The sequence below is a fragment of the Trichoplusia ni genome, chromosome 5 (assembly GCF_003590095.1).
Source record: "Trichoplusia ni isolate ovarian cell line Hi5 chromosome 5, tn1, whole genome shotgun sequence".
NCBI classification, from domain to species: domain Eukaryota; kingdom Metazoa; phylum Arthropoda; class Insecta; order Lepidoptera; family Noctuidae; genus Trichoplusia; species Trichoplusia ni.
In genome coordinates, this window is record NC_039482.1 from 1,599,463 (window position 1) to 1,610,211 (window position 10,749).

Sequence of the window (10,749 nt, forward strand, 5' to 3'; positions counted from 1 at the left end):
ATAGAAGTGAAATGCACGTGTGATGCTTATTAGTGATAGAGACACTCCAGCAGGATATTTCACTTCAGCCCGTCATCCTGATAAACGGCGCGCATAAAGTTCACATCCCAGAAAGTTAAAGAAGATCTTACTCAACTGGCTGAACATAAGACAAGAATTCCCAGTAGAAGCAAATATTAACCACCGACAAAGAAGACAAGGAGTGTCGATCCTAGAGGACAGGGTAAGGATGGCAAGAAGTTTACGCGGAACAAACGTTTTGGTAACATTATTCCTACCTACCGAAACTACCGCCTACTATGACGTATGTACTTAATAAATTCTAAATCACGTTATTCTCCTTATAACATTCAGTTGTAGCTGAGGTAAACACAGTAATGATAACTATTTGCTCTTGCATCTCATCTTGCTTGATTTTCTTTTTGTATTTCGAAGATCAGTTGTCAGTGTTCACACAAATGTCAAATTTGTCAAGCTGTATAACTTAGAGTAGCTGTTATATTTTTCAGGAGTACGATGAAAGCATTTTCACTTCAATATCCATATGAATCCAGTTTGATAAATCAATAGTGCGAAATGAATTTTTTGAGCAGTGGCTTGTCCCGCTACGGTGGCGTGACTTGTTTGGCAACTCCATGTTGCCGTTGGGTTTTGAAGTCGTCACAGGTGATAACAATAGAGGATGTTTGGATAAAACAAAATCAGTGCCATGGCAGAAAAGTCGACCGATTTCCAACCAAGTTATGCCCTGGAAACCTTCGCGTTGCATCTTCCCCGACTATGTGGACACAAGTTAGGTTTACTAAGGAATATCCTCGTCTTCATCGTGATATAGATTTTCCCAACTTTGATACTTATAGAAAAGAAAAATATAAAGATGTGAGAAAAACTGATTGGGGACAAGGTGATGGAAAACCTGGATATACATATGTGGTGGGTATCTTCGGAATACTTTGTGGATTTTATGGGACAAAGGCGCATTTAATTCATTACGTAGCATTCATGGATATGCCGTTAGACGTTCTTGCGCTGGCAAGTGTCGAAGTGGACATTGGAAAAGTAGTGCCAGGAACTACCATGACTGTTAAATGGCGAGGTAAACCTCTATTCATAAAAAACAGAACAGCGGCGGATATCGCATATGAAAGCAAAACACCATTATCTTCATTACGTGATCCAGAAACCGAAGAACAACGAACCGTAAGAAAGGAATGGCTTGTAGTGATAGGTGTTTGCACTCATTTAGGGTGTACACCCATTCCTGAGAGTGGTGACTGGTCTGGAGGGTTTTATTGTCCTTGCCACGGTAGTCACTTCGACAATCTGGGTAGAGCTAGAAAAGGTCCTGCTCCTACTAATTTAGTCGTACCGACGCACAAATTTGTATCTGACACTGTAATACTTGTAGGATAAATTTAATGTACCTACCACTCTCTGTATTTTTTAGTCATTATATTTCATAATGAATTAATTTTTGTATATTTTAGAATTTCATATTTTGTATATCCAGGAATTTTGTTAACTACTAAATGGATATGAGTAGATAAAGGTGCATCCATTATAACCCGGCAAGAGTACTTACACCATATGAATGGCAAGGTAAACCTTAATTGTTTGGACACACTTGAAGCGACAGAGGTTGTAACTGTTATAAATGTTTTTTTGCTTTCTGTATATTAGAGATTGTGCATAAAAACGAGGAGACTGGATGCACAGCTATCCGGGAGACGCGTGAGGGAATTTTCACGCCCGCAGTTTTTATAAAAATAATATAGGTAACTCTTTGCTGTGTAAACTTGGAGCGGGTCAGGCATAGACTAATTTTATTTGCGTTGCTACGGAAGATGTTTTAGTGCCTATTTTGTGTCTCCGTTTCGGAAACTCGAACGGGTCTCTCGGACAGTTGTGAAACCAACATTAAACATCTTTATTTTGTTTTTTTACACATGAACTTTGATGGTATAGCTCCATACCGTTTACTGCCGACAGACATACTTTGTAGTTACCTTAAAATATATTGATTAACTGAATGTTTCTTTTTAACCTTACTAACACGTTCAATTCCGTTCATTAATATTTTGGTCCTTTACATTATCAAAATTATAATGAAAATCAAAAATGTTTCCGTCCAATTATTGAGCTGTCCTCATGCGCGTGTATTTTTGCTATTTAGGTTACATTAAATTTAATGACCTTTCCATACACTTACAATATTCTTAATCTTAATAAGACCATTATATTAATGCTCTTGATTGTATCTAGGTACCTACGGGCTCTATATCGCTTGAGCATCAGAGGTTGTCAGAATTTTGGCCCTCCCAAAATTCCCATATTTTCCCCACACTTAAGAATACACCTACAGCGTCTGCTCATACTTAAACTATAGGTACTGGTAACCTTACGGTTAATCCGGAGTTTTATGTGTGTTTTCAGCTATTGTTTTTTGATGCAGTTCCAATCATAGGACCATCATATCATTATGGGATTCGCGGTAGTCTGCGAAAGATTTCCCGTTTGGCCCTCGACTAAATGGAACGGGGAAGTATTCCGATGGTTGTAACATTGTAAGCGGGTTCCGGACTTTCCCACGCAGATATTGTATAAAGCGAATAATAATTATATCCTGACTTATCCTCAGCCATAAAATCATTAGGTCCTCGTAGCTAGCGTCGCTAGACAGCAGCCAGCTGCGCGGGACCTATTGTAATGCCCAAGCGTGTGCGTAAATACGGGTGCAATCTCATAGCCCGGCAGGACGGCCATTAAACGACTGGAAGGAGATCAAGCGCAGGCCCCACATTTTTATGAGCCTTTCGAATCAACATTCGAAAACTCGGTGCGTGCCTTGGGATCTAACTTGAAACCTTTGACTTTTCAGTCCTGCGGTCTTCATACTATTTATAATTACACCTGCTTATAATATTTAACCTTCCCTATACGGAAAGAGGCCTGTTCCCAGCAGTGGGACATAATGTTATTCCTATATAGCTAGCTGCCCCAGCAAATGCTATTTTGCTTTGGAGCTTCTGCTCCATAGCAAAACTAGTCACACAGTCACAAGAATTTTATACTTTCGATTTATTAGGTATATAATAGGTATTTATGTATAGTTAACTAGATAGAAGAGAGAAGCTTTCTTGTATTTGATCATAATGTTCTGGGAACCTGTACTGCTGTCACCATAGCGGGTTTCTCCACAGCTTGCACTCAGGGCCTGTTATTTTGTTGTGTTGTCATAGTTTGGAAGGGCGTCTGCCTAATTACGTGGATTGGTGGACTCCAGGGCCTCGTTCGATTTATTAGCATGTTATACCGAGGATTTCTGAGTACAGGTGATGTTTGCTTGGATCATTGGTGGGGATAGGGATCGAATCGGTTATATCCTAATTGTAATATAGCAGTATAATGTATGCGACATACAGCTGACTGCTAAGGCGGCATGTCGAAATTAATTTGTTTTTCCTTATGGCCATCTGCTGACAGTTCCAGCTTTCTCTAGACACAGGCTCGTTAAAAACAAAATTCGGCAAAAAATCTACTGTTACAAAAGAAAATTAAATGATTCATTCGAATGGGTGCTTATACATACTAGCTCTCCTAGCATAAAATTGAGTCTTTTAGCGATCAAAAAAACTGGCGGTAGGAAAAATATCTAATATTTTGTCGTTTGTCACAAAATTTTATGAATCGGTCGAAGCGTTTCGAATATACATTATAGGTACAAACTTGATTACCATTTAAGTAATAGTTTCGGTTTTATAAATGTAACAAATGCACTAATTAGGAAAGGTAGAAAGAACTTGGCGAATATTGACAGGTTTTTGTACTTTCAGTTCAGTTATGACCCGATCGACCGATCCATAGTATAGGCGTTGCTTAATGGGCAATTAAGGAAGGAGTGGTCGACGGGCCCGTCAACCAGACCACACTCACTTAAGGACTCTATCTTTGTGAAGGGAAACTGGGCTGCTGTAATGACCACTACGAATACGACAAATTATCATCTGAATTTTTAACACTTAAAAAAAAATGTAATGGCAAATCATTGTATGACGTAAATAAGTTGCACTAAGGTGTTTACCCTTTTTTAAGAGGGTAATAAATGTTATGTAATACTGTGATGTCACAACTAAATCATAGCACCATGTTACATGTATGAATAAATATGTAAAAGCGACCTGCGTCGTATTAAATGTAGCGCATCAGTCATAGCTCGCTGCCGTGCACTCCAATTTATTGACGTTTCAGAATGACCTTTTGAACTTTGAACTTTATGCATGCAGAATATTTCACTACCTCTATGTGTTTTATGATTTCAAATATTCTACGTACGGGTGTCTACCTACGCTTTAATAAGTTATTATTTTTTATGGTTTAAGTAGAAACACTTTTAATGAAGGTCTTTTCATGGCCTAATGAACTGCGGGGTAAAAAGGACCTCCCAAATTCCATGGTTAATATTTGCACCTATGTATCTACTTAGCAAATGAACTCCTAAACGGTTACGGTAAATTAACAAATAACTTCTAATTGCCTTTTACAATTGCACTTTGTATACTCGTACAAGCCTCGTCTATATACATAGATGCGTAGGTTCTCCCAAACCCGTCACCTCTCAATCTTTTGCCATTTCTGGCAACTTTCATCCCGAAAACCCGATCCAATCAGAAAAGACTACTCGCTACCTATTTTTGTTGATTGTTCTGTCCATCGACTGAGAGAGACAGCGTCAAAATGAGGATTATGTTTTCCTATTCCTTTGGAATATCTGTCTGGATTGTTACAAAATAATATTCCACAACTTTCACAAATTGCCTGAAACTAATCAAATCTTGTACTAGGTATTTGCGTAAACATAAATGTAATTTTGACGGCACGGATAGCCGAGTGGTTAAGGTCACCACACCAAACCCACTGAGCGCGACGTGTCGGGGGTTCGATCCCCGCGTAGGACAAGCATTTGTGGGATCCACGAATGCTTGTTCTGAGTCTGGGTGTCTTTGTGCATGTGATTTGTATGTTTGTAAAACCCCCGCGACACAAGGATTAAATTCCTTACTGCGGGAGCAGTTTAAAAAAAATACACACTAAAACGGAAAATATAATAATCTCATCACATAAATATGTGAATCAACCCCAATATATAGGGCCTCTAAGCTAGATAGACCAACAGGCCAGTCAGTTAAAATAAAAGGTTAAATGAATTTTGGGAATTGTGACAAACCAGAAAGCCATAAAAGACAGCCAATTTAAATACAGAAAGGAGGCTATTGTTCTTTTTTTTCTTCACCCGGTTCTTATATACCCATACTATTCTCCTTGCCTCAGCTATATGGGTATCAAATGAAAGTAACTGAAAATGCCATCTCAATATTATATTTATGTACTTACAAAAAATATTTCTTCAATTTACTTGTTTCCTCTCCGTTTCTGTTCCGCTGCAGGGCAAAGGCTACTTGTCTTTCATCTCTGTCTTTCCAGGGCTAAGCTGATCCAGCTTTTGTTTATAGATGAGCGCTTACTTACCTACATTATACTACTAACTGCCAATATACTATGCAAGCTAGCAAGGCTCGAGTGTTGGTTTATGGCTTTATTTTTATAATCACCTATAATTGGCTATAATTACGCGTCCACTATCAAGCCACACACATACAGAATTATGCTCTTGCGCATAAGTCTTTCGGATCAAGAAAGCATATTCTTTTTATAACTGCGTTTTTAAGCGTTTTCAAAGAAAGCGTGTTAAGACGGTATGATCAGAACAAAGCCCCGTTTCGAGCCCGATGCTGCTACCTCATACCTGCTATCATTGTCTCTAATCAACTTTAAATGTGTGTTATTGCTTATTATAAAGAGAAAAAATACATCTACCACCTGTGATGGATGTCACGTAGGCAGTTCTCCGAATCGAATTCTTTAATTTATAGATTAGAGTCTATACCTATCGAGGGCAATGTTACCCCTATTTCAAGTAAAAAAATCCTGAGATTGATTCATACCTAAGTGGTGTAACAAGGCTAACAAGTCATACGATAAGCTGACGAATGCGCTAATGAATAAGGACTCCGGTTGGGTCCGAACTAGTCGGGCAAACGTAAATAACGCGTGAATAAACCGATGTATGATTTAAGTATCTTTGTACTAATAATGCCTACCTAGTTATCAAAAAGTTATGAAGGAAATCCTTAGAAAACTCTATAAAATATATTTCATGTTATTCATTCCTGTATAAATAGACGCAGTTCAATAAGTCGAAGAGAAAATTCAAAAATATGCCACCATGAAGAACGATTAGTTCTGTTAATTACGGGCAAATCAAATTAAAATGTAAGTATTAATGGGCAGGCCTAAGGTATTAGCGCACATTGGTGTTCAGTGTGGCCAAATCCACATCACATTCGTTAAGTGCCAAGGCCTTTATGACGTAAGGCGTGAAAGTGTGCGACCACTCGGTCCATGGCAGTGGCAAAACGGCGCGTGCGCATCGCAGACGACTACTTACCGCACGAACTCGCAAGTAAGTTACTTAACACTTGATTTAACTGACGTAACTTTTGCTATAGCGAATATTTTTCAAAATCTTGATTGTTGTTTTTTGTGATATTTTTTGTGTGATTCGTGTTTTGTTGCGGTTTATTTTGTTTGATAGGCTATAAGTAAACAATAATAGTACATATAGGGTGGATAAGGCACGTAGTTACAAAAGCGAATTCCTAGATTAATGCTATAATTAATCTGCTGTGTTTTATAAATACAATTAAAATATAAATGCAGAAAAAATATTACTGTTTAACATTCTGGAAGACTCATTGGTTTTGGACATCAATATTTTTCTTACATTTATCGATATATTTAAATAAAACGAATTAATGGTCTTGAGATTGATTACTTACTTTACCTAAAATGTTAGTATCATACCTGTATTATAATATGCATTTTAATGGCAAATAAGCTATAGATAGCTTACTAGCAATGTATTGGCAATACTTACCTAATTTACCGGATTCTCGAGCATTACAAGGCAGATACTCACAGGGCCAATGAATCTAATTAGGGTAACTTAATGCCAGCTGTAATAATTACACATTTATAATGAATTTCTTTTAATTGATCGTTGATTCATGTTCCATTTATAATTTACATTAAATACTCAATACACTTGACCAGTTCCCACCTTACGAAATTTATCGCTTTTCCTATAGAAAAAGTAAGCGTAAAGTTTCATATTTTTACAAAGGAATATAAAATAATTATATTCATTTAAATGATTAAAGGCAACAGTCATAAAATATATCCACACCCATAGAAAAACCGTTAATAATAAATAAGCCATTACCAACAATACGGACGATAATTTTTTAATCACACACGATTTTGGGAGAAAAAAACAAGATACCGGTGCTGCGATTGCTGCTATAATCAGTAGGCTACACATGATAAGGAGTAGAAAACAGCCTATGAAGAGGTAACCAGTGGACTTGACTGCCGATCCGAGAAACAGCAGCAAACTGGCGATAAATAGTAAGAGGGAAGTCAAACCGATGCTCAGTAGCACAGCTTTCTTTATCACGTCATCCGTCTTGTCATTTTTCACGACGTGCGCTACAATACTGTCCTCCACGAGCCCGTATAGTACTATTCCCGCTAAACCAACACCGCCAGAAGATAATCCAAACAATGATATTAGATAGGTCGCATATTTAGGATGAAACATTCCAAAACATCTTGGAATTTCGGGTACTGTTTCCATTTTATGTTTAAATACTGTCCCTACGAGAATTTATAAAAAATACAAATAAATATTGAGGAAACTATCTGCAACGCCTGTATCACATTTTGACACTTAGTGTTTGACAACTATGCCAGTACACAATAATAACATTTAACAAATTTCACACAACGCCATCTGACCTCAAACTAAGTAAGGCTTGTTTAAAAAAAAATTAAACATACTTGAGCAGGCATTTTTAAAAACATGCATTGTAGTGTAGAAAAATAACACCCTAACAAAGATCGTCTTCATATCACAGACTTTTGTCCTGGGTGGGAATCGAACTAAAGAGTCTGAATACATTAATGGTTTCACAGGCCTAGTAGGTAGTTATTATAGACCCGTGTGTTTGAAATGAATTCAATTGAATATCTCTGTGTGGTCATTTCGAAAGGAGGAACCAGTTCAAAATTGTTGATCCCGCCACGCATTCCTTAGACAGGGTCTTGGCAGACGGAAAACCAAGTGATCCTATAAGTGTTCAGTTTATACCTTTTCGAGGAACCCTAATAAATAGTAAGGCGTTAAGGAATGCTCAAGGCAGTCAATCGTTACTTCTGCAGGTTATTGTTTCGCGGTTGTAGGTAGAAACATATCTGCCAGCTTTTAGGGACTGCCTTTCTTCGTATGTCGAGGCGAATGACATTCGATAGGAACGGCTATAACTTAAGACTAGGTATTATTTTCTAAATGAAGTAACGAGCCCTGTCCAACGTAACTGAAGTTTGAAATGTGCTAAGTATATAGGTGCCTACAATTTAGACTCTATTTTTTGTTTCAGAATGTTTCTTGCTCCTGTAATCACGTTTCTCCTTGTGGGAGGATGTTTATCAGCTCCAGCCGATGATCCTATTCGCATAGACTTACCAGTTTACGATCAGCCTCAGGCTGGTACAGACGTGCTCGTCTCCCAGCCGTTGGAAGCCGAAAACTACCCCGGTGGTGAGCCCCTAAGCAATAAGGCTCAAGGGTCTGGAGGCAATTTTGTTACATACAAAGTTCAAGCGGCATCAAACTTACTCGGAAGTGCTTTGAATGCTAAGGTAAATTAAAGTCGAAAAATTTACCTTATTTTTTTACGACTTACGGTAAACAGCTAAAGTCCAATTACCAGCCATTATTTTATAATGCACTACAGACAATCAGATTCTATGGCTTATTGTTGTGCTTTGCTAAGAAAATTAGATAGCAAAGCATAAACTTTAATTTTTACATGGCGTTGAAACTTTTGTTACTGACTGTACCTATCTATTTATTTTGAATTGAATCTGCACCCGCACTTTAACGTTAATTGTATAGTCAAAACTGTTTAAAACATTTCAGGCAAGTGCCCATCAAGGCGGTTTATTCTCACCACCCGTGTCTACCTTAGAATCTGCGCTTGAAGAATCAGAAGGATATGGCAGCCAAGCATTGTCTTTCAAAGAGAACATTCAAAATATGGTAGCAGGAATATTTCAGGTACTTTACAACATAATATTAGCTTCATTTTACTTCAGCCAGAGTGATGACCAGGAGTGTTTTTTTGGTGGAATGGAAGTCCAACATATCCCCGCACCGTGCTCTCGACATTGGTTGAAGTTATAAGCGTTTAATCCCCGAGAACAGAAATGAGTTTACGTTACCGTCTATGATGTTTTTAGTTCGTAGGGTTGGCATTCTTCATCGTTAGGTTAAATTTACCGCTCTACTACATTTTACATAGCTACTAGCTGACCCAGCAAACGTTGTTTTGCCTAATTAATTATTTCTAGTTGTATGTATTTTAATGCCACATTATAAAAAATGAAAACAAAAAAAATCGTTCAAAGGATAAATTTTAGTGTGGGCAACCCTTGTGGTATTTATATACCCCTTAGGGGAGTGTTGGATAGGATGTTGTTCTATTCTCAGACCTACCCAATATATACAAAATTTCATAAGAATCGTCGAACCGTTTCGGAGGAGTACGGTAACTAACATCGTGACACGGGAATTTTATATATTAGAAGATATACCCTTTCTGCGTCTAACACACGTGCAAGCTTGTGAAGTCTTTCTTGTGCATTCCAGTTGGTAAATTAACTACTACTAAGAGCAGCAGTCAAGACCATGCTCATACAAAACTGTTGTCAATCATGTGTGATGTGGTAGCGCTATTGGCTTAAGTAATCAATTCAGGCCTCCATCTTTGTAACGTCAGAGATTTTATGTCTATTGTTTATTATTTCTTCTAATGTTATGTCTATTTCTTGGCAGAATTTTATTTCAATGTGTTGCTCTTACAAAAGCTTGGAAATACCTAAATAGTGTACCTACAGTCTGCAACAGGCTGGTACTCAGGTTACAGCGCGAAAGAACTTTAATTAAAACTTACTCAACAAACATTTTGTAAGGGTCACTTTACACCTACGGCAGCTTGTAAATCTGACTTTGTTTAGAGACTTCTGTTGCTGACTTTGCGCCCTAATTAGAATCTTCCCACACATTACCTCATTTGTAAAACATCTCCTTTTGTAAAAAATATTCTTTTTTGTAGCCCAAACCAATAGTGGACACGATTACTGAAGAAGAGAAGTACGGCAATACTGGTGATAAATTTGCCGGCGCCGGGAAAGCCTTAGTAGGGGGTGCCCAGAGTTTGTCCAATTTTGTCAACTCCATTCTGGAGGTAAGTTTCTAAAGTGTATTTATCTCAATTCGCGGATTTGTTATACCTTATAATTGCTAAAATGACAGTTGCGATCGTAGTAACGATCCTAACTAAGTTTAAATAAAAAAAAAAACAGGAACTTATATTATGTGCGAAGACTGAATAATAGCTATTGAATATTCGCTGCACACCGGAGTTTTTCTTGGAAACTGCTTATTTTGAGATGAGATGAGCTTCCATTGTTCGTTAAACTTACCAGACAAGCTTTCATAAAAAGCAAACAAAAGCGCTCAGAGTTGCAAGTCTATCAAACGTTCCTTTTTCATTTTTTAATTGGCTTTAT

At 37.6% G+C, this 10,749-nt stretch overlaps 3 protein-coding genes across 3 annotated transcripts; 2 read left to right on the plus strand and 1 right to left on the minus strand.

Moving 5' to 3' along the window:
* The first annotated feature begins 375 nt into the window (after nt 1–375).
* LOC113494201 (cytochrome b-c1 complex subunit Rieske, mitochondrial-like) lies at nt 376–2,030 on the plus strand. The gene has a single exon (XM_026872416.1). The coding sequence runs from the start codon at nt 577–579 to the stop codon at nt 1,411–1,413; it is 837 nt and encodes a 278-aa protein (XP_026728217.1). The 5' UTR covers nt 376–576; the 3' UTR covers nt 1,414–2,030.
* A 5,246-nt stretch (nt 2,031–7,276) lies between these two features.
* Nucleotides 7,277–7,868, minus strand: LOC113494442 (the record flags this gene model as incomplete). The annotated part of the gene is made up of 1 exon (XM_026872774.1): nt 7,277–7,868. A coding segment is annotated over exon 1 (477 nt), but the record flags the coding sequence as incomplete, so codon positions are not given.
* A 99-nt stretch (nt 7,869–7,967) lies between these two features.
* Nucleotides 7,968–10,478, plus strand: LOC113494441. The gene is made up of 3 exons (XM_026872773.1): nt 7,968–8,817; nt 9,098–9,235; nt 10,293–10,478. Exons 1-3 carry the CDS (start codon nt 8,557–8,559, stop codon nt 10,434–10,436), a joined length of 543 nt encoding a protein of 180 aa, XP_026728574.1. The 5' UTR covers nt 7,968–8,556; the 3' UTR covers nt 10,437–10,478.
* The last annotated feature ends 271 nt before the right edge of the window (nt 10,479–10,749 follow it).

Bases quoted from the DNA above. Each gene is read 5' to 3' on its own strand.
- LOC113494441 (XM_026872773.1), top strand. From the start codon at position 8,557: ATGTTTCTTGCTCCTGTAATCACGTTTCTCCTTGTGGGAGGATGTTTA. The intron at 8,818-9,097 runs GTAAATTAAAGT...AAAACATTTCAG, and splicing joins GAAGTGCTTTGAATGCTAAG to GCAAGTGCCCATCAAGGCGG. The intron at 9,236-10,292 runs GTACTTTACAAC...TCTTTTTTGTAG, and splicing joins TGGTAGCAGGAATATTTCAG to CCCAAACCAATAGTGGACAC.
- LOC113494201 (XM_026872416.1), top strand. From the start codon at position 577: ATGAATTTTTTGAGCAGTGGCTTGTCCCGCTACGGTGGCGTGACTTGT.